This window comes from Moschus berezovskii, chromosome 3 (assembly GCF_049115385.1).
Source record: "Moschus berezovskii isolate FMDL1 chromosome 3, NW_MosBer_1.0, whole genome shotgun sequence".
NCBI classification, from domain to species: Eukaryota; Metazoa; Chordata; class Mammalia; order Artiodactyla; family Moschidae; genus Moschus; species Moschus berezovskii.
The window spans coordinates 128,931,281-128,953,410 of record NC_142462.1 but is presented as its reverse complement, the minus strand read 5'-3'; the positions used below and the strand labels follow the sequence as shown (position 1 = coordinate 128,953,410).

Here is a 22,130-nt window from a genome sequence, read left to right as displayed (position 1 = left end):
TCCTTGAAGCTCTGCAGACCTCCTGGTGTGTGTGCCCTCTGGCTCTTCCTTCAGAGTTCCTGGTGGTCTGGGCCTTTGTATTTCTGTATGGAGTCTAGGATCAGCTTGTTAGTTCAACAGAAAGGCTTACTTCAGGGTTGACTGGATTGTTGTAACAGCTTGTTGAAAGTGTGGTTATAAGTCTGAAGCGGGAGTTGTGGTGTTTTGTTTGAAGTGCACATCCGTTTGCAAAGGACCACTGAGGGGACGGCTGGTGAGATGATAGAGAGACCAGATGTCCTGAGTCCTGTGGGTCTCCCCAGGAGAGCAGGGGAGAGGCCAGGTAAGACCTGGACAACGTGTCTGTGGCCGGAGAGTCTGTGATCTGGGGAAGGAGGAGAAGCAGAGGAGGAAGCGTAACGCTTTAGTGAGACACTTCTTGTGTCTTAATGCTTAGCTTGCCCAAGCAAGGTGGAGAGTGATTTAGCTGTAAGATCTCTGGAAGGTTTTGTTACAGGCACACAAGCCAGTTCTCTGAAAATCAAGATCACAGATGGACAGGCCGGTGGAGAGGCAGCTGGGAGGAGCGGGTGGGTGTTGATCGCCCCCAGGCTGGAACGCAGGCCACGCGGGCAGGGCCGTCCTGGCCTCACGTCCCTGTGAGCCCTGGAGGGGCTGCCCCGGAGGCCTGGCAGAGGCTCTGGGCACAGACATGAAAGGTGGTGAGTAATTAACGCTGACTGGGCGGTCAGTCCTGAGGCCTGCGGCGGCCCCAGCTCACCTAATTAGGCTTCCGTTGATGTTCTCATCCTCAGTGCTGGTGCCTTCAAGTTGTTCACTGTTGGTTCTGAAATTCTGCAGTTTTTATGTTGCACAGCTGAGATTTAGGCCAAATCAACAGTATACTAATGTTGAAATATCTTTATTAAAAAACCAATTTGGGATTTCTTAATATGCAGTTATTTTTAACTTTAGAAATGAAACACCGGTTAGCAATTTTGTTTACAGTCTTGTCTGCTGTTAATGTCACCTGTGGGTAATATGTTTGGATAAAAATAAAACCTCAGGTAAGTGAAGAACCCTCAATCCGAATTGTTCTGTTTTATTTCAGGAGAAGTAAATCAAAGAAAAATAGGTTAACATGGGGCTTTTCTGGAAAGGCAGACTTGCCGGAAATGTTCATTGCAAGAGTCACCCGCCCCTGGAGCCTTGGCATTCGGTGTTTATGCCAGCTACTTGTTTCTGTTCAAGGTGGTCTGGTCTCCATGAGTGCTCAGGAGCCGACCCTTTCAGTGTGAAGACCCTCTCTTTTTGGCGCTGTCCCTTGGTCAAGGTTTCCTGGGTGTCTTGGTTGGTTTCAGCAGCTTTGGATGAACTCTGCGGTCTTGAGGCTGAAGGGCCCTGCTCTCCCGAGCACCTGGCTTCCCTCTTCGCATCTGGTACTGTGCCAGCTGCTCTGGGTTGACAGTCTGCTGATGGCGTGGCTGTCGGGTGGCTCCTGTCTTTCCTGCATTAATTTTCAGAAATACCAAGTGTGTGCATGGAAGTGTCCCAGGGGCTTGTGGGGAGTGGTGGTAGGGTTGATGTTCAGACATTCCCTCCAGGGGAGGTGGAGTGTGTCCATCTGAAAGTGCAGACTCCTTGGACCTGCAGGACACACTGAGGTGTTGCAGGAGTGTGGAAGGCACTGGGCAGGCAGCTCACGGAAGCCGGTCCCTGGGGAGGGGCCTTTGTGTTTATGACTTGGAAAGGACCTGAGAATACGTGCTGATGAGAAAGATCCACTGAAACTCCTGGAAAGGGGACTGTTGTGGGAGCCAGTTCCTTGAGAAACGTCCGTGTCGCTGTGCTGTTCCCGTTGCACAGATGAGTGTGCCTGCACAAGTGACAGACGGGCTCTGACCCCCCCATGACCACTTCCCATCGAAGTCTGTCTTGATGTCTCTTATTCTGTGGTGTTTCCCGTTGTTTTAAACTACTTGTCGAGGCGTTTGGCCCTTTTCTGTGGGTGGTGGACAACAGTGGCGCTTTTGCGCTGAGGGCAGCAGGCAGCTCTGTGTGCACGTGTGTGCGGCAGCTGTGGGTGGTGGAGGAGGCACGTGGCCCCTGGTCGGCACTCAGGACACGGCAGGGGGGTGCCCGCCAGCAAGGCCCGTGTCTGAGGTGGGAGTACAGGGGCTCACTTTAGCTTTCTGTGCCAAACCTGTTGCACATGTTTAAATCCACTTTTCATGTTAATGGCCCGAAAGTTGTGTTGTTTCAGGAAACTTTGAAATTATTAGGCTGATAATCATAACTGTCATTTGGGAGTCCACTGCTGCCCTGATGGATTACAATTAACCCCAGCAGCCTCCTGCTTAGCTCCATGTGTGTCAGTCTCCTTCAAATATGGGCTTGATTTCTCTGCAGAAGAGTCCAGGTCCTGGTGGAGTCATTTGAAATGTTTTCTTGAATATAAAAATTAGCTCCTTTTTGATTGTGATCTTGAAATTTTGCTTAAAATGTTCTCATGGTTTTCTTTTGCACATGTGCCATGTACACAGTTTTGGAAAATATGCCCCATGGAGCACATTCTGGCCCGTCTGGAGTCAGACTCCCGGCCGGTGTGCCGGCGCCTGGTGGGGCTCATCTTCAACTCCTTCCTGCCAGTGAACCAGCCCGAGGCCGTGTGGTGTGAGCGCTGCGTGGCGCTGCTGCAGATGAACCACGCGGCCGCACGCAGGTTCTACCAGCACGCGCACGAGCACACGGCCTGCACCAACATAGGTACGCGCGGCCCTGGGCCCGCCCCATGCTGTGCCCCACGCCTTGCACCCCACACCCCGCACCCCTCCCCTACACCCTGCCCCTATGCCCCCAGGCCCCACCCACGTACCCCCCATACCCCACGGCCCCGTGCTCCCACACCCCCAGGCCTGGTCCTTCACCCCAGTGCCTCGTCCCACTTCCCGCCTGCCCCACGTGTTCGCCTCGTGAGCAGCTCAGTTTGGGACATGATTGAGAGTGTACAGTGTACACACACATGCCAGTGCAGTTCTTAATGAGGTCCCTTGTTAGTCACTCAGTCATGTCTGACTCTTTGCGATCCCATGGACTATAGCCCGCCAGGCACCTCTGCCCATGGGATTCTCCAGGCAAGAGTACTGGAGTGGGTTGCCATAATTATTTGGGATTATAATTTTACTGTTAGAAAATTTTGTTGAAGAAACACATGTGATTGTCTTACATGCTTTAGCAAAGCTGATCCACGTGATCCGCCATTGCCTGAATGCCTGCATCCAGAGGGCCCTGAGCGCCTGCAGGGAGGATGCGGAGGAGCCGGGGAAGGAGAACGCTAGCGTGAGTCCGGCACGGGCACCTGGCGGGCCTGCTCAGGGTGGGGCCTGGGCGGGTGGCTCCCCGGTGCTTAGAGAGGGCTGGATGGCAAGGCAGAGGCGCTGCTTCCACGAGCTGTTACCTTGGCAGTCTTTTATTTTTCATTTATTCCTTTAGTTCTGATACACCAACTAATTATTTTGGAGAATCATAAGTAATTTTTTGGAGCAACTTCCTGTGTATTCTTTGTAGTTCATTGTGGAGTCTGAGTAGAATCTAATACACAGGAAACATTATTATTGGTGACACACTTTTCCCAGTTTTCTTTACCTTAAGCATCTGTGTATTTTAATGAGACGGCACACCCGGATGGGCCTGTTGGTCACCGTGTTTTACAGCTAGATGGGTGGTGGGGCCCCTAAGGATTTGTTCCCTGCTCCTGCTCTAAGATTCTACTAGAAACATTGTCGGGTTGAATTTCAGGATACAAGCTTCACTGAGAATTGTTTAAAGTAATTTATCGAGGAGACTGTGTAGCTGATACTTATTCAGAATCTGAAGTGATCAATATCATTAATTTTTTAATATCATTAAAAAAGGGACATTTAAGACTTAGATGCTTATTACTTACAAACAGTATCTTAAGCTTATAAATAAACTGCCATGCTTATGTACCTCTAAAGCAGGGTGCCCGGGCCAGACTGGCCTGTCTGTGGCCTGTAAGGAGTCAGGCCGCACAGCGGGAGGGAGGTCGGACGTTCACAGATGCTCCCCATCACTGGCATCACTGCACTGGCAGTGCAGCTCATCCGCGGCGCTGGGCTCTCATCAGAGTGTGGACCCTGCTGTGCACTGTGCATGCGGGAGCGCCAGGTCGCTCGCTCCTCAGGAGACTCTTAACACCTGATGAGCTGGAGCTGAGGCAGCGATGCTAACGCTGGGGGACAGCTGCAGATACAGAGTGTCAATAGTTGAGAGGTTTGACCGCACAGACACCATAGTGAACAGCTGCTTGCCGCCTCATATCAAAACCGTGTCACGTGAGTGGCAAGTGACGATTAAGCTGCCTCTGGTGGCAGGCTTTCAGTCAAACTCCCACACTTATTTCAGTCCGTGCGGGGCCTGCCCATTATTTTATTTACCGCTTTATCCATGCCTCTTTCTCGTTGTGCCCAGTTAAGCTCATTAGCTTACCCTAGCCAAAATGATTACAAAGTCAAATGCCACTGAGCTCCTGTGAAAATGGGGAAAGATGCCTTGGTGAGAGAGCAGAAGACTCTAAGACTGCCGAGAAAAAGAAATGTGCATTTAAAGAACATAACCGAGTCCTACTTAAATTATGAGTTCATAGCAACAGGTGATTCACATTCTCCAAGCCTGCTTTGTATAATATGTGGCGACCAGCTATCCAGTGAAGCCAGGAAACAATCAACACCGCTTCACCACATGGAGACCAAGCACCCTGCATTAAAAGACAAACCTTTGAAGTTTTTCAAAAGGAAAAAAACATGAACATGAAGAACAGAAACCATTACTGGAGGTCCAGCACTTGATCAAATGTGTCTGCACTGAGAGTATCATTCTTGCTGGCTAACTGCATTGCTAACCCTAAGATGCCCTTTAGTGTTGGTGAAGCGCGGATCTTGCCTGCTGCTCAGGATATTTGTTGTGAACTTTTCGGAGATGCTGTAGTTCAGATGGTGGAGCATAGTCCTCTTTTGGCTAGCACTGAAACTGGATGAATTGATGAAACAGGATAGTGAGGCAGGGCTGTTACCAGGGATTAAATCACCGGGGTATGCAGTCTAGGTTGATGAGCCTGCTGATGTTAGTAAGGCAGCAGTGCTTGTTTTTGGTGATATATTTTTCAGGAGGATGTGCATGAGGCTATGTGCACTTTTGTTGCCAACCAACACCACAGCAGCAGAACCATTCAAGTCTTTGAATGACTACATGCCAGGGAAATTGAACTGGTCATTTTGTGTTGGTGTATACCGTGTCGGTGTGTACATGGATGGAGCAGTTGCCAAGACTGTGTGGCCTTCTGGTTTCACTGCTTCGGTCAGAGAGGTCACTTCTGAGTGTGTCTGCACACGGTGTCATCCGTGGAGAAATGCTGGCCAGCTGAGAAATGGCATCTGAGCTTCACGTTGCAGGGCGTGATTAAAATTACCAACTACACTTAAGTCCATGCCTTTAACTCACATCTGTGTGCACAGATTTATGGATGCAGAGCACACATGTCTTCTCTTATACACAGAAGTGAGATGGCTTTCAAAAAGTACATCGCTGGCCAGAGTTGTTGAGTTATGAGAGCTGCTCCAGAGATTTCTTTTAGAAAAGCAGTCATGGCTGGCAGCACACTTTAGTGACACAGGATGGGTCACAACACTTGCTTCCTTGTGTGACGTAGTCAGCCTGCTCAGTGAACTCAGTCTGTGGCTTCAGGGAGGAATGACAGCTGTGCTGCAGTCAGAAGGTGAAGGGACTGTATTCAAAGGCAAACGAACTTTGAGGGCTATGAGTGAGCACTGGGATTTTTGACATGTTTCAGACGTAAGCAGAGATTCTGAAAGAGACAGAGCAGGGCCATCTTTCTTGGTTCATGCACTGCTGAAGCCTCACTTGGAGAATTTTGAGCATTACTTTGCTAGCATGTGAGAGGGGTGCGATTGTACAGTAGTTTGGACATGTCCAGTCTACTCCGTAATCCCATTTTGGTTGCTGTCCCTGCGGAAAACACTGCTTCATAAAGATAGGATGTTGGAAATGGAAGTGGGCCTTAGGAAACATCACTGCGAACAAAGCTACTGGAGGTGATGGAATTCCAGTTGAGCTATTTCAGTTCATAAAAGATGACGCTGTGAAAGTGATGCACTCAGTATGCTAGCAAATTTGGAAAACTCAGCTGTGGCCACAGGACTGGAAAAGGTCAGCTTTCATTCCAATCCCAAAGGCATTGCCAAAGAATGTTCAGACTACCGTACAATTGCACTCCTCCTGCACACTAGCAAAGTAATGCTCAGAATTCTCCAGGCGAGGCTTTACTGGTATGTGAACTGAGAACTTTGGGACGTTCAAGCTGGATTCAGAAAAGTCAGAGGAACCAGAGATCAAATTGCCAACATCATTGGATCATAGAAAAAGCAAGAGAGTTCAAGAAAAACAGCTACTTCTGCTTTATTGACTACACCAAAGCCTTTGACTGTGTGGATCACAGCAAACTGTGGAAAATTTTTAAAGAGATGGGAATACCAGACCACCTGACCTGCTTCCTGAGAAATCTGTATCCAGGTCAAGAAGCAGCAGTTAGAACCAAACATGGAACAATAGACTGCTTCCAAATTGGGAAAAGGAATACATTAAGGCTATATATTGTCACCCTGCTTATTTAACTTATATGCAGAGTATATCATGTGAAATGCTGGGCTGGATGAAGCACAAGCTGGAATCAAGATTGCTGGGAGAAATATCAGTAACCTCAGATATGCAGATGACACTACCCTAATGGCAGAAAGTGAAGAGGAACTAAAGAGCCTCTGGATGAAAGTGAAAGAGGAGAGTGAAAAGCTGGCTTAAAACTCAAACATTCAGAAAACTAAGATCATGGCATCTGGTCCCATCACTTCATGGCAAATAGATGGTGAAACAATAGAAATAGTGACAGATTTTATTTTTTGGGCTCCAAAATCACTGCAGACGGTGACTGCAGCCATGAAATTAAAAGATGCTTGCTCCTTGGAAGAAAAGCTATGACCAACCTAGACAGCATATTAAAAAGCAGAAACATTACTTTGCCTACAAACGTCCAAGTCAAAGCTGTCTATGGTTTTTCCAGTCGTCATGTATGGATGTGAGAGTTGGACCATAAAGAAAGCTGAGATACCATAAAGCACTGAAGACTTGATGCTTTTGAACTGTGGTGTTGGAGAAGACTCTTGAGAGTCCCTTGGACTGCAAGGAGATCCAACCAGTCCATTCTAAAGGAGATCAGTCCTGAATATTCATTTGAAGGACTGATGCTGAAGATGAAACTCCAATCCTTTGGCCATTTGATGTGAAGGACTGACTCATTGGAAAAGACCCTGATGCTGGGAAAGATTGAAGGCAGGAGGAGAAGGAGACAACAGAGGATGAGTTGGTTGGATGGCATCATCGACTCGATGGGCATGAGTTTGAGCAAGCTCCGGGAGTTGGTGATGGACAGGGAGGCCTGGCGTGCTTCAGTCCATGGGGTTGCAAAGAGTCGGACCCGACTGAACGACTGAACTGAACTGAACTGATTATAACTGGTAGTAGAAAAGAAATACAGTTTGCCATCTGGATGTTGTCATTCTAAGAACATATAATGGCTAAAAGCAAAAGTTGCTGAGTTTATTCTTTTACTTTTTCCCATTGCTATCTACTAAAAATCTCTGCTTTCTGTTTATTGAAATCTTTGGAACTTAGCATATTTTTGTAAAGGAAAAGTGGTGCCTTTCTCAGGGGACTTTAATGGTAAGTTTGCTATGCCTAATGTTAGAATGTAAAAACTAAAATACAGATTGAAATTTTGTTAATTTGTTATTTTTATCATTCACATAGTATTTTCTAAGCCTTTAATAGTTTTCAGTTCAGTTCAGTCGCTCAGTCGTGTCCGACTCTTTGCGACCCCGTGAATCACAGCACGCCAGGCCTCCCTGTCCATAAGTCGTTCCAAGTATTAAGAGCCTATTGAAGAATCTGCCTTTGCATAGCAACTGTTTCTGTTTTTTCTGTATGCCCTTTTTTGTTGTTCAGTCGCGCAGTCATGTCTGACTCTTTGTGACTCCATGGACTGCAGCACGCCAGGCTTCCCTGTTTTCACCATCTCCCGGAGCTTACTCAGACTCATGTCCGTTGAGTCAGTGATGCCATCCAACCATCTCATCTTCCACCCACTTCTCTTCCCGCCTTCAATCTCTCCCAGCATCAGGGTCTCTTCCAGTGAGTCAGTTCTTCGCATCAGGTGGCCAAAGTATTGGAGCTTCAGCATCTGTCCTTCCAGTGAATATTCAGGACTGGTTTCCTTTAGGATTGACTTATTTGATCTCCTTGCAGTCCAAGGGACTCTCAAGAGTCTTCTCCAACATCACAGCTCAGAAATATCAATTCTTCGGTGCTCAGCCTTCTTTGTAGTCCAACTCTCACATCCGTATATGACTACTGGGAAAACTGTGGCTTTGACTAGATGGACCTTTTTGGCAAAGTAATGTCTCTGCTTTTTAATATACTGTCAAGGTTTGTCATAGCGTTTCTTCCAAGGAGCAAGCGTCTTTTAATTTCATGGCTGACAAAACGTGGTCCACTGAAGAAGGGAATGGCAATTCAGCATTCCTGCCTTGAGAACCCCAGGAACAGTAGTGAAAAGGCAGCCTCTTAGTTCAGTTTATTTGCCCCCCGTATCTTTTCCCGCTCCGTTTGAGTAGCATAGCAACCCCAGCACTTGAATCATCCTCTGCATCTCGAGGTCACGATGGGGTGTGGGCCCCCACCCTGCACAAACACGGAGGATTCACTGGAAACCCTCAAGACATAGTGGTGCTGTCGTCCCTGCCTGCCGAGTGTGGAAGATGCGTGTAGGCCTGCTACTTGAACCCGAGCTGGAGCAGCCCTGGTTGAAGGGGCGGGTCCCTCAGACACCACACCACAGTCTTGGGGGTTCTTCCTGCCTGTCCTTTGCGTTTCCGCTTTAGGGCTGGAATTCTGAGATGTGCTGTTAAAGACAGTGCTGTTCTCTTAATAGTCGCTATGATTCATTCTTTCACGGTGCAGTGCTTTGTGTCTTAGGCTCTGGACCAGATGCTGTCAGTGAGCGATGCCGCGTCCATGGCGGGGCTGCTGGAGATCGTGGTGATTCTCTGGAGCAGCATTCACAGGAGCCTGGAGAATAACAAGGAGGCCCGAGTGTACACGGTCGACAAGTTTGCCTCAGTGCTGCCGCAGTACATGCGAGTGTTCACGGTAAGACGGCCGCCCTGAGGAACGGAGCAGCCCTGTGTGCAGGGCTGAGGAGGGCTGAGCCAGCTGCCGCCGGGACCTGTGCGCTTGCCCTGCATGGGGGCCTGGGCGGCCTCCAGCCTCCGCCCCAGCGTGTGTCCAGGCTGCTCTGGTCTTCCATTGCTAATGGCCTGCGACCCAGTTTTAGAATCTAGTTAGATGTGCTGGGAATTGAGAGAGAGGAGTTTGTGAACATCCAGGATGCACAGCACCCTGGTGTGGGGGCCTCTGATGGCACCCGGTAAGCACCTGTTTCTGAAGCCTCTGAGTCGTGTCTGTGTTATCAGGGCAGACAGACTGTGTGTGCATCTTCTGCTTAAGTGAAGGAAACCTCCTCTCTGAATAAAGGCCGTATTTCAGAACTAATGGAAACAAAACTGTTATGTAAAAGTGCAGGTTTATTTCCAATTACAGAGAAAGCGTGGCTTAAATATAGAATGGTCATAGGTCTTAGGAATCATTCTTCTCTTGGTAAAGTTTACTTTTTGTTCTTCTACAACTGCTTATGTGACATTAGACCTTTTAGCTTTTGGAGCTGTATTTCTGTGACTGTTAGGTCTCCAAGCTCCATTCTGCCCCTGAAATGCCAATGTGACCTGTCTGTGAAGGTGAAGGATGAAGGCTGCCCCATCACTGGGACGTTTAAAGGCTCAGACAGCCATGCCAGGCTGAGAGGTAGATAAAACACGGAGGCGGCTGGATCCTGGATGAGACGACAGAAGAACAGTGTGCCTTGGTGTGTCTGGGGAAAGGCAGGCGGTTCATTAAGTGTTTTAGTGCTGAGCGATTCTGGTCAGAGAGCCTCTCTGCCCTCAGTCTGTCCGAAAATCTTGTGGTCTTCCTGTGAGTGGGTAAACCGTCTGTGAGCCACGCGTAGAGCGGAATCGGAAGTAGTGATCAGCTGTCTTGTGACGTTAAGAAAACATTTCGTGTATTGGGAGTTGGGGGTGAGGGTGGGTTCAGCCTGCCTGAACGCAGCTTAGTTACAGATGGAACTGTGAGTTTGCTCCTATTTATTTTTCGGGAAAATTGTTGTTTCTATTCCTTTTAGGACCCATCTTCTCTGGTTGTGTTGCCATCTGAGGGTATTTCTTATTAGTGATCTGGATGGCATCTGGCCTGTCGGCCCTGTTATGGCAACAGGGACGGTTGTGGTGAGGTGGCTGCCGTGTGCGAAGTGCCACCGGGGGCCAGCATGCTTTCCTCATGAGTCCCTGCCAGCCCCACCCAGAGAGCAGGCCTTCTCCCTGCTGGTCCCTGCTGGCTGGGTTGTGGGCTCTGTTGGGACTTGGGCTTGGCCGGGTAACTCTGTTGCACTTCCCTGCCTTCCAAAGGTATTCTGATTACTTTAAGAACTTTTATGATTAGCTTCGTTTTCTTAAGTTTTATACTCAGGACACACCAGGTGCATAGGATTGTTGTTTTTCTCCTTTCATCAGTATTCTTTTTAGAATACAAGTCAGTGCCTTCACAGCAAGGACTTTCGTCTGTTCTGGCCACTACTGTGTCCCTAGGGTCCCCTGGTACACAGTGGGTGTCCCCAGGGTCCCCTGGTACACAGTGGGTGTCCCCAGGGTCTCCTGGTACACAGTGGGTGTCCCCAGGGTCCCCTGGCACACAGTGGGTGTCCCCAGGGTCCCCTGGTACACAGTGGGTGCTTAATAAGTATTTGCACAAACGACACATCACAGAAAGTAGTGAAGCGCCCTGTGAAAGTTTAAGAAGACCCAGCACACCTGGAGCCTCACAAGGGTTAGGTCCTGTTGTATGCCGTTTCTACCCAGTGGCTCTGAAGCAGGTTCCTGGGGGCAGGGTCCCGCAGGCCGCAGTGCTCACGTTCCCGTCTCTGTGTCTTTTCCTGCCCCCAGGATGACCGCTGCAGGACCCCTCTGTGCGTGCTGGCGTCCCTGATGCCCGCCCCAGCCGTGCCCACCTTCAGGTGCCTGCTCCCCACCCTCTGGTCTCCCCAGCGATGCCCGTGTGGCCTGCAGGCGGGAGGGCAGGGCATCGGCTTCCAGGGCCTGGGGTGTTGAGCGCCGAGACTCGTCCAAATGCAGGTGGGGACGTGAGGTCTGAGCTGAGCCACCACAGAGCTGCGGCCACACGTGGCTCTGAGCGCCTGGGACATGGCGTTGAGCTGGGATGAGCTGTGAGCGCAGGGTGCACGCTGACTCCGGGTCTGGTGTGGAAAGAGGGCTGTAATGTGTTACATCATGGTTTTCTACATTGACTGCGTCTTAGTGTCTTAGCTAAGACTTAACTGGGCTGATGTATTACTGAAGTCAGTCTTCCTTTTTAGATAGGGTTATTAGAACCTTTAAAATGACACACTGGCCTGTTTTTGTGGCTCAAGTTATATTTTATTGGGCAGTGTTGCTTTAGAGTGTTGGTTATTAACTCAGTAAAAATTACTTATTTTTATTCATATGTATTAAAAAATGAATGTTTTGATGCTAAACAAATTATTTCCCCCAAATGAAGAATCTATAGTCTGACAGAGGTAGCACAGAAACGAAAGACTGGGGTTTGTATTTGCCTGGCGGGTGCCTGGCACCTCACGTCCAAGGTGCGTGGGCTTGGGTCCCTGACGCTGCTTGCAGAGTCACCATTTTGTCCTGAAACTTACCCTGCCGGTGATTGTGGACCAGTGGGTTTTTCCTACAGTGGAGGATGTCCGCATGCTCCCATGATAGGAAGGGTTTGGGCTTTTAGCTTCTTCATTTTCCCCACCTTTTAGGAAAGTGAATAGTCGTTACCGAGATACAGACGTGATTGTATATGTGTGGCCCTTTCAGCTGTGGTGTGATTTCCACACTGAGGAACCAAGAGGAGGGAACCGCTGACAGGACCTACTGCATCCTGCTGGACTGCCTCTGCTCCTGGGGCCACGTGGGGCACATCCTGGAGCTCGTCTGCGACTGGCTGCCCGAGGAGCCACCTCAGAGCAAGGTACGGGTCTTCACGCTGTGCTCCGCCAGGGGCGGCATGCCAGGACTCACAGCTCTCCTCCCACCTGTCTCTCCCTGCCCCTCAGGGTAACTCAGCCTCCAAGCGGAAAGTGCGGGTCCAGGACCCGTGTCCTGTCAAACCTGGGCTGGCACTGGTCTATGTGGAGTATTTGCTGACCCACCCCAAGAACCGCGAGTGCCTCCTCTCTGCGCCCCAGAAGAAGCTGAACTGTCTTTTGAAAGCACTTGAAACATCCAAGGTAGTTTTGTAGAACAGAGACAGGCTCCGTGGAAGTTGACTGATGAAGTCAGATCCAAGTTTTCCGTGTTATAGTGTCATTTTTCACGTAGGGGCGGGAGGGGACTAGGTGCACATTTCTGGGCCCTGCTCTTTCTACCAGGTCTCTTCAGAGCCTGGTGTCCTGTCCTGTCTGCCTCCGTGGGTGAGCCTGCCTACTGGAATGGGCCGTGGGCAGGAGGCTGCCCGCCACCCAGGTCCCTTGCTCTCCTCCTTGCACGGCCGTGGGGGCTCCAGCCCCTCAAGTTTGGGGCAGGCCCGCCCCGGGCTTTCTGCGTGCAGTCCTGTGGGTTTGTTCCCTTTCTCTGTGGCTGTCTCTGCAGGCCTGCCCCGGGCTCTCTGCGTGCAGTGCTGTGGGTTCGTTCCCTTTCTCTGCGGCTGTCTCTGCAGGCCTGCCCCGGGCTCTCTGCGTGCAGTGCTGTGGGTTCGTTCCCTTTCTCTGTGGCTGTCTCCGCAGGCCTGCCCCGGGCTCTCTGCGTGCAGTGCTGTGGGTTCGTTCCCTTTCTCTGCGGCTGTCTCCACAGCCCGCCCTGGCTGCTGCTGCCCGGTTCTGTCATGCCGGAGGCTCCCATGCACCAGCAGCGGGCGGGGCAGGCCTGGGTGTGGGAGGCATTAGCTGGCAGAGTTCGGTCCAGGTCCCCGGGGGCAGCGCCCATGAAGAGCTGTGGCCTTGCCGCGTTGTGGGAGGCCTGGCGGAGGGAGGAGGCGCGGGCTTCTCAGGACGCCCTGTGGCGCTGTAGTTGCCTGGCGCTCCAGAGCCCAGCCTGAGGAGTCCTGTTTCGCAGGGGAACCTGGAGTCCATTCTGCGGTCACCAGATGGCAGCGCTCCGAGCCTAAGTGAGGGCGCCGCCCTGCGGGCCTTCAGCCTGTACTGTCGGCTGAGCATCCATCTTCAGCACAAGGTGTGTCTGCGGCTCGGGCGGGGCGCGGTGAGCGGACCCGGGGCTCCGCGGCTGACCTGTATGCTCTTGTTTTTGGGCAGTTCTGCTCAGAAGGCAAAGTTTACCTGTCCACTTTGGAAGACACCGGGTCTTGGTTAGAAAGCAAAGTTTTATCTTTCATTCGTGATCAAGATGAAGAATACCTGAAGCTTCACAGGGTGGTTTATCAGCAGATTATCCAGGTTAGGAGTCTTGGGACGTGGAAACCCTGCTCTGTTGTGATGGGCTTCTGGGTCTCATTTCCAGTCTGAACTGTGACTTCAGTCAGTATTGCTGCTTTCTTGAGTACCTATGCTAGATCTGAGTGTCCAGAGTTTATCTTTTGCAGAGCACAAACTGTGTAATTTTAATGTAATTTTACACAGTATAGGTAACAGGTGCTGTTTTGGAATTACAGAAAATGTGTTTCTAGATCTCCTACGGAAAGAAAGATGAGAACTGATGTGTCTTTATGGAAACCCCTCTGTGGACACCTTCTCTGTGGTTCACCTGGCAGCCCCTTAGGTATTAGGAGCTGTGCCAGCTGTGTGCGGCCCCTCTGGCCTCAGTGAGGAGGTCACAGCAGCGTGTCTGTGTCTCTTCCAGACCTTCCTGACCGTGTGTAAGGATGTCATCATGGTTGGCCTTGGTGACCGCAAGTTTCAGACGCAGCTTCTACAGTGGAGCCTTGGAATCATGCAAACAGGTACTTGGTTTGTTAAAGGACTAGTTAAGAGCAACTCACAGTAAGAAGCAGTCCCTCCCTTTGCTGGACTCTCGATTTTTAAGTGACCGACATGTAACAAACTGGTTTACGTCAAAAAAGGAATTAACAGGCCGAGGCAGCCAGGAAGTTCATGGTACTTATGGTACTGGACGTGACAAGCGCAGCATTTCTGGCGGGGTCTTAGGTGTCTCCTCTGGGGGCTGTGTAGTTGTGGACGACTGCACTGTGTGGTCACCTGTCTGCTGCTCCTGTCGGGTGTCCGTGGGCAGAGCTCACAGAAGAGTGCTCGCCCTCTGCCTGTGAGTCAGGAGTTGCTCAATGGCCCCCCACCCTGGGACCCCTGGGAAGTTGCTGTCACCCTGAGGATGGGGTGACAGTGTAGCCCTGGTGACTGACACCGTGGTGTCCACACCTGCCTTGGAGGAGGTGCCAGACAGTGTGTGCTGAGAGAGTGTGTGGGAAGTTGGCTGCCCTCACGCTGTCTGGGCTGAGGGTTACCTGGAGCCCCCCAGGATCGGGCAGATTCTTGTGGGAGGAGTGTGGGACCCAGGCCGTCCCCTTGGCCTCAGGCCAGGCTCTGGCTGAGAGCCCGCTGCCGTGAGCCCCACCTGCGGCCTCCCCGGCTGCTGCCACGTGGGCTCACTCCACAGCTGGGGCTGCACGTCTCCTTCCGAGAGCCACAGAGGCTTGGGAAGGAGGGGTTCCAGTGGCTCTAACTCAGATATTTGCTAGAAGAGACTGAAAGTGGTATGACCGCTGAGCAAATCCAGCAGTAGACTTGCGTTAGTCTCTTGGGGTCCTGTGTGGGCTTGAGGATCGTCGTGCAGACCTCAGACGTGGCTGGCCTCAGACCGCACAGTCCATCCCCGCCATGCTGCTGTCCCTGTGGTCGGTGGCTGGCCTGCACCGGAGCCGGGTGGCAGCTGTTTTGCTCTGTTTCATGTTTTTTATACATTTCCTTATCTGTAACTAAAGGGGCTTCAGCAGGATTCATGTGTTGTTTAAAATACCCACAGAGGTTAAATATTAAATAGAAGAAATTTTTTTGTTTTAAGATCTAATTTTTTGCTTTGTTTAATTCATTATAAGTCTCACTTTCATCTTAAATTTAGGGTCTTCCCTGGTGGTCCAGGGGCTGACTCCGTGCTGCCAGTGTAGGGGGCCCAGGTTCAGTCCCTGGTCAGGGAACTAGACACCACATGCCAAACAAAGACCAGCACAGCCAAATGAACAAACAAATATTTTAAAATAAATACATCTAAGCCTAATTGTTGAAACATTAAAAATGATTTGCATTTGGGTAACTCAGTTTGTCATCTAGTAATTATTTTCAAAAGTTCTTGACTTATAATTCTTATACTCTTAACTGCTAGCTATGGCTATATTATTTTCTATGTCACTTGTTTCACTGAGCCTGTGATATAATGCTGATATGCAGTTCCATTTCCTTGGAGAAGGAAATGGCAACCCACTCCAGTGTTCTTGCCTGGAGAATCCCAGGGACGGGGGAGCCTGGTGGGCTGCCGTCTATGGGGTCGCACAGAGTCGGACACGACTGAAGTGACTTAGCAGTAACTCAATTTGTCATCTAGTAATTATTTTCCCCTAAGGATTGAATCTGGGCTTCCCAGGTGGTGCAGTGGTAAAGAACCCGCCTGGCAGTGCAGGAGACTTAAGAGGTGCAGGTTCGATCCCTGGGTCAGGAAGATCCCCTGGAGGAGGGCATGGCGACCACTCCAGTGTTCTTGCCCAAAGAATCCCATGGGCAGAGGAGCCTGTGGGCTGCAGTCCAGGGTGTCAGAGTCGGACACGACTGACATGACTTAGCAGCACACAAGGACTGAATCTGTTTTTAACAATAACACTTCTGTGTCTCCAGGGTAGGCGGGTTTGTTACATAGAGTTGTCTGCTACCCTCAAGTATAAGGGCCTAAGCTGCTAACCTTACCTTGGACCAAACTGAAATGACCTTTGTATTTAGGTATTTTAATAATCAGCATTTCCCAGGAGAGAATCTGCTCTGAGCTCATTCTTTTAGAGTTTTGTTACAAATAGAAATAGGTCTTTGGTCACGAGGCTCCTGGGCCTTTCCTCTCAGACTCGTCATCAGCGTCACCGTCATGGGAGAAAGCAGACACGTCCTGCACCAGGTACTGAGGGAACCGCGCTGTCCGCGCGAGCCGAGTATGCGCCTCCCTGTTTTTGAGGACAGTGACTTTGTATCTAATAAAAGGAGCCAGTTGTGTGGATGTCAGATTTTATATTAATCTGATCGACTTGGTACTGGCTCACCAGTAACACTCCTCTCAGTTACCGTAATATATGTGTTAAGTGAAAAATGTAATAATTTCAACTAAACTGTGTGATTAAACAACAGATTTTCCCAATTTTGTTTCCAGTGAAGGGATTCTTTTACGTTTCATTGCTTCTCGGCATTCTGAAAGAGATAACTGGAAGTTCCTTGACGTGGAAAACAGATTCCGAGGAAGAGGTCGCTGCGGTGTTTGACATGGTCCAGAAAGTATTTCAGCAGATGCTGGAGTGCATGGCGCGGAGCTTCAAGAAGCAGCCAGAAGAGGGCTTGCAGGTATGGGCTCCCCCCAAGGCGGGGTCAGAACTAGAGGGCAGCGCCCAGCTGGCGGCCCAGGGCGTGGAGCCAGACCTGCAGGCCCCTGAGCCCGTGGGTGCTATCGGCGTTGTGGGGAGGTGCCATGCAGCAGGAGGCGGCTGCCCAGTGCCCCTTTCCACTGGTGCTGCCCCCTCTCCCTGGGGCGGCATGCTCCGGGGAGGGAGGCCGGGGAGCCAGGAGCCCACCTCTGAGCGCTGGTCTGGGGCCCATTGGCCCAAGAGCTCTTCTGCTCGGCAGAACAGAAGCAGAGAACTAATTGCAGTAGCTTGTGAGTACTCAGCTGCTAGGGGTGAAGATTTAAAAAATGCTTCAGTGGGAGGATGTTTATGAATTATTGAAACTTTCCATTTTATTCTGCCTTTAGCTTGTAGAGGTGATTGAAGGTCATTGGCCATGTTTTCTGCAGCCTAGTTCATATTTGGGTTAATTTGAAAAAGTCCTGTTTTCAATGGGTTGGTTCAGGTGTCTGTGATCTGTTCACGTAATTTGTGCCAGAATTTTTTTTTCTCACTATTGGCTGTGCAGCTTTGTTCAGAACACGTGACCTCGTAGTGGGCGTCTTCACTTAATGTCAGTGATATTTCTTCATCTTTCATTTTGAGAACTTTATTAATGTTGCCAATGCTCCTGTTCTCGGGGTTTTTCTCTGCTCTGGGGTAGAGTGTGTTCAAGGTACTTCCCAGGGCCTTCGGGCTGTGTGTCATCTCCAGCAGCAGAGAGGAAGGCGTGGGTAGCAGGGACATCAGGTGGGACGGGCCTCGGCCCAGGGAGATAGGAGGAGGCCACGCTCCTGACGGTGACTGTTAAGGACTAACGGTGACTGATGTGTTTCTCGTAGCTCCTTTATTCTGTTCAGACTCCTCTGCATGAATTCATCAGCACCGTGCAGTCCTGGCACGTGGACACGCCTGTTCACCGGGGCGTGTTTTCCACCCTGATCGCTGCATCTGTGGTTGAGATAAGCCACTGGCTCCGGAAGGTGCGTTGTCCTGAAACTGCTGTGTCTCATTTTGACTACTGAAGGGGCTGTTTTCTGCTGGCAGCACATTTTTGTCTTTCTCTAGGTATTTATCAGAGCTCAGGTACCGCGGGAGGTCAGCTTTTTCCACAGGTGCACCTCACAGTTCCATGGCTGGTTTGTGTTCAGTCCTGTGCCCATGGCGAGGGAGCACGCGAAGGACATTGTCAGTCTTGGTTAAAACCAAGCTGGTCCTTCCTTCTTTTTGCTGTACGTTAGAGATTTCCGTGAGTTGATCCATTTCTTGAGATGCCCTCTCCTGACAGGCGCAAGTGGCCATGCTCAGCGGTGAGCAGGATGCGTGAGTGCCCTTGGGCTGTTTCTGGAGTAACTCATGTCTCTGTGTCCGTGCAATACATAAGCATTACTTTTCTTTTAAGCAGAGGAAGTTTGAACCTGTAATATCAGTTTAGACAGATAATTTGCTCCTAGTCCATAAAGGACTGGCCAATTCCTGGCAGGAGCCTGTTTCATATGATTAGCCTGCTTGGTTCAAGGCTGACATAATCAGGATGATAATTCAGGTCACGATAAAGCGTGCTCTGTCATGGCCTGGAGTCCTGATGCTAGTGTGCCTGGGCATGCAACAATGCCTTAAGACAGTAAATAGTGGTGTTTTCTCTCAGTATTGAAAGGAGAAATCTGACAGGAAATACCATCGAAATATATAAACGCAAACATATAATTTGTACAAATTTTTTATTATGAAATCACGAATATAAAAGAAGTTGACAAAATTATAAGACATTAACAGAATTTCAGGCCCTCCTGAAAGCTTGAAGGGAGATCATTTTGGTTTAGGAGCGTGATTCCTGGCCTATACACAGCCTAAGAACTGGAAGTTACTCAGGCCTGTGAGTGCCACAGCTGACAACTGAGTCCGTCAGTGGCTTGTGGGCCACTGTGGCCCATTTATTTACATTTTTTTCTTATGGCTGCTTTGTGCTGTAACAGGAGAATTGAGTAGTTGTGGCTGAGATCATTTTGCCCACAAAGTTTAAAATGTTTACTGTTTAATATTTACTATTTTACTGCTTTATAGAAAAAGTCTGAGTTGAGAAAACCTGATCTGGGCTAATAAGAATAACACTTAAATTTGCTTAGTGTAGAAACACGTTGTTGACAAAAGAAGATGATCAGAGGGTGTGTGACAGAAGGCTTGTCACGTGACATGTGTCTTTTTTCCTCAGTCCAATTGACACCACTGTGAATCATAATTATGATAGGCATTGCAAAGGTTAACAAAAGTAATTGGTTTTTGGAAAGCCTTTCTCAAGTTTGTGAGAAAGCTCAGAGAAGTATAAAGTGAGCGATTATCCCAGCCTCAGTCTTGATTCATGGTACTAACTTGACTTCTTTTTAGGTTTCTGATACGGAGGAGCTTACCCTGCCAGAGGGTCTTTCGGCCCTTCCACCATTTTCAAGGTGTTTAATAGGAATAATAATAAAATCTCCAAATGTAGTCAGGTAATCCTTTTCTCTTTACTGTCTTCTTATTCCCGTGGCTGTAAGCTCTCAGTAACTTTAGCTCTGTTCCTTTTACTCTCAAGATATTAACATTATACTTCTGCAAAGAGAAATTATAACTTTCTGAAAGAAACATTCACCCAAATAGTCTCTGGTTATGCTTATCATAACTCCAGTTCATTTAGAGGGAAACATTTAAAGTGTTACCGTGCACTGCAGTGCTCCTGACAGTGGCTGCTTGGTTAAGCACCGTGTGGCTTTCGCTGGGCACATGCTCATTTCTGCACACGTGTGTCAGCTGACCTGATTCCAGGTGTCTCGTGGCACATGCAGCACTGATGGGCCACGGGAGGGAGAGTACTGCAGACAGCTGCCACCCATGGGCCTTCAGCAGTGGAGACGCTGAAACATTTGCTGCCGCCCGTGGGCCTTCAGCAGTGGAGACGCTGAAACATTTGCTGCCGCCTGTGGGCCTTCAGCAGTGGAGACGCTGAAACATTTGCTGCCACCCGTGGGCCTTCAGCAGTGGAGACGCTGAAACATTTGCTGCCGCCTGTGGGCCTTCAGCAGTGGAGACGCTGAAACATTTGCTGCCGCCTGTGGGCCTTCAGCAGTGGAGACGCTGAAACATTTGCTGCCGCCTGTGGGCCTTCAGCAGTGGAGACGCTGAAACATTTGCTGCCGCCTGTGGGCCTTCAGCAGTGGAGACGCTGAAACATTTGCTGCCGCCTGTGGGCCTTCAGCAGTGGAGACGCTGAAACATTTGCTGCCGCCTGTGGGCCTTCAGCAGTGGAGACGCTGAAACTTGCTGCCGCCCGTGGGCCTTCAGCAGTGGAGACGCTGAAACATTTGCTGCCGTCCACGGACCTTCAGTAGTGTATATGTTTGCTGCAGACTTCAGAAGCATCATCTCAGCAGCTGTGAATTGTCTTTCAATAGCACATTAAATTTTTTTTGTGATATTATAAGTATGCAGAGGGCTTCATTCACTTACCAGAACATCCCTGTTCTCTTTCTAGCAGCATCGTCTGATTTTAGTGTCTCACCTGTATGATTTGTCATGCTTACAGTGAAGAGTGTGGAAAGAGTTTAATCAATTTCCCATGTTACTGAAACATGGTATTTCCTTCTCTGAAAACTGGAATTCATGGTGGTTGATGAATCTTGGCTATTATTTGCCTTTCTATAAAGTATTAAGATATACTACAGAATAATTGCAATTGTTTTCTACTTTTTTGCAGGTCATTTTTAGATGAATTGAAGGCATGTGTCATTTCTGAGGATATTGAAGGCATCGTATGTCTCACGGCCGTTCTGCACATTATCTTGGTTATTAATAAAGGTTGGTTGAGTCACCTCTTGTATTGTTTGGGATGCTACCGAGTGTCTTCCATAGATCCGTTTTGGAATGTTTGGAACGAGTGCCCTGCCAGTCAGGCTCTCAAGGCGCTTTCTCCCAGCTTTCCACGTTCCACACGAGTGCTTTCTGCCTGGGCGTCTGCTGTGGAGCTGCCCTGTACCAGCATGAATCACAGTAGTTCCCTAACGCAGCTCCTGTCCACTCTTCCCAGGACCCATATGTCTCCTTCTCTGTACCTCAGACTGAATTTCTGTTGATTTGTCATGTACGTTTAAAAATCAGAATCATTTTTGCCAGTGATAGTGTGTTTCAGTATTAATATTTAACGTATCCCTGTTTTGCTTAGCTTTAACTGTGTGTATTCTGAGTATCCCAGCCAGTTGAAGTAGTATTGGGAAAATAATCAGAGCTACCTCTGAGATACTTACCAAAGTGTAAAATAGAGTAATGACCCTGCAAGTGACTACTGTGGAGTTTCTATATTTTTTGACGAGTTTTACTAATGTTGAAATTATTTTCTAAGGTATTATGCATAGGGGGCTCCTCGCAAAACAAGTTATCCCCATAAGCATGAATGCATAGTATGGCTGCAGATTCGTGACAGGAATTTGTAGCTAGTGTTACCCCAGTTGGGCGTCCGGATAGACTTGCCCTGAGGGCGTGTCTCCTGGGGGCCAGTCAGCAAGGTGAGGGACGTTCTCCACGGGGACGGTGTGAGGTGACTGAGGAGAGTCTGTGTGAGGGACATTCTCCTTGGGGACGGTGTGAGGTGACTGAGGAGAGTCTGGGTGAGGGATGTTCTCCATGTGGACAGTGTGAGGTGACTGAGGAGAGTCTGCGTGAGGGACATTCTTCTTGGGGACGGTGTGAGGTGACTGAGGAGAGTCTGGGTGAGGGACATTCTCCATGTGGACGGTTTGAGGTGACTGAGGAGAGTCTGCAGGTTAGGAACATTCTCCATGGGGACGGTGTGAGGTGGCTGAGGAGAGTCTGGGTGAGGGACGTTCTCCATGGGGATGGTGTGAGGTGACTGAGGAGAGTCTGTGGGTGAGGGAAATCCTCCATGTGGACGGTGTGAGGTAATGAGGAGAGTCTGTAGGTTAGGGACATTCTCCTTGGGGACAGTGTGAGGTGACTGAGGAGAGTCTGGGTGAGAGACGTTCTCCTTGGGTACAGTGTGAGGTGACTGAAGAGAGTTTGCATAAGGGACGTTCTCCATGGGGACGGTGTGAGGTGACTAAGGAGAGTCTGCGGGTGAGGGAAATCCTCCATGTGGACGGTGTGAGGTGACTGAGGAGAGTCTGCGGGTGAGGGAAATCCTCCATGTGGACGGTGTGAGGTGACTGAGGAGAGTCTGCGGGTGAGGGAAATCCTCCATGTGGACGGTGTGAGGTGACTGAGGAGAGTCTGCGGGTGAGGGAAATCCTCCATGTGGACGGTGTGAGGTGACT

The 22,130-nt window shown here is 49.7% G+C and overlaps 1 protein-coding gene across 4 annotated transcripts in view; it reads left to right on the top strand.

Annotated features, from left to right (window-relative positions):
* The window catches only part of NCAPG2 (non-SMC condensin II complex subunit G2), a 70,591-nt gene that overhangs the window by 37,911 nt on the left and 10,550 nt on the right, over positions 1 to 22,130 (top strand). For 3 of the 4 annotated variants that reach the window (XM_088834794.1, XM_088834795.1, XM_055421658.2), the window contains 13 exons: positions 2,523 to 2,745; positions 3,215 to 3,318; positions 9,103 to 9,276; positions 11,181 to 11,251; positions 12,108 to 12,261; positions 12,347 to 12,520; positions 13,344 to 13,460; positions 13,541 to 13,681; positions 14,085 to 14,184; positions 16,605 to 16,792; positions 17,673 to 17,813; positions 19,216 to 19,319; positions 20,561 to 20,661. In XM_088834794.1, the coding sequence (XP_088690920.1) occupies positions 2,523 to 2,745; positions 3,215 to 3,318; positions 9,103 to 9,276; positions 11,181 to 11,251; positions 12,108 to 12,261; positions 12,347 to 12,520; positions 13,344 to 13,460; positions 13,541 to 13,681; positions 14,085 to 14,184; positions 16,605 to 16,792; positions 17,673 to 17,813; positions 19,216 to 19,319; positions 20,561 to 20,661 (1,792 nt within the window). The remainder of the gene's footprint in view (positions 1 to 2,522; positions 2,746 to 3,214; positions 3,319 to 9,102; positions 9,277 to 11,180; positions 11,252 to 12,107; positions 12,262 to 12,346; positions 12,521 to 13,343; positions 13,461 to 13,540; positions 13,682 to 14,084; positions 14,185 to 16,604; positions 16,793 to 17,672; positions 17,814 to 19,215; positions 19,320 to 20,560; positions 20,662 to 22,130) is intronic. The other variant, XM_088834796.1, reaches the window with a different exon arrangement.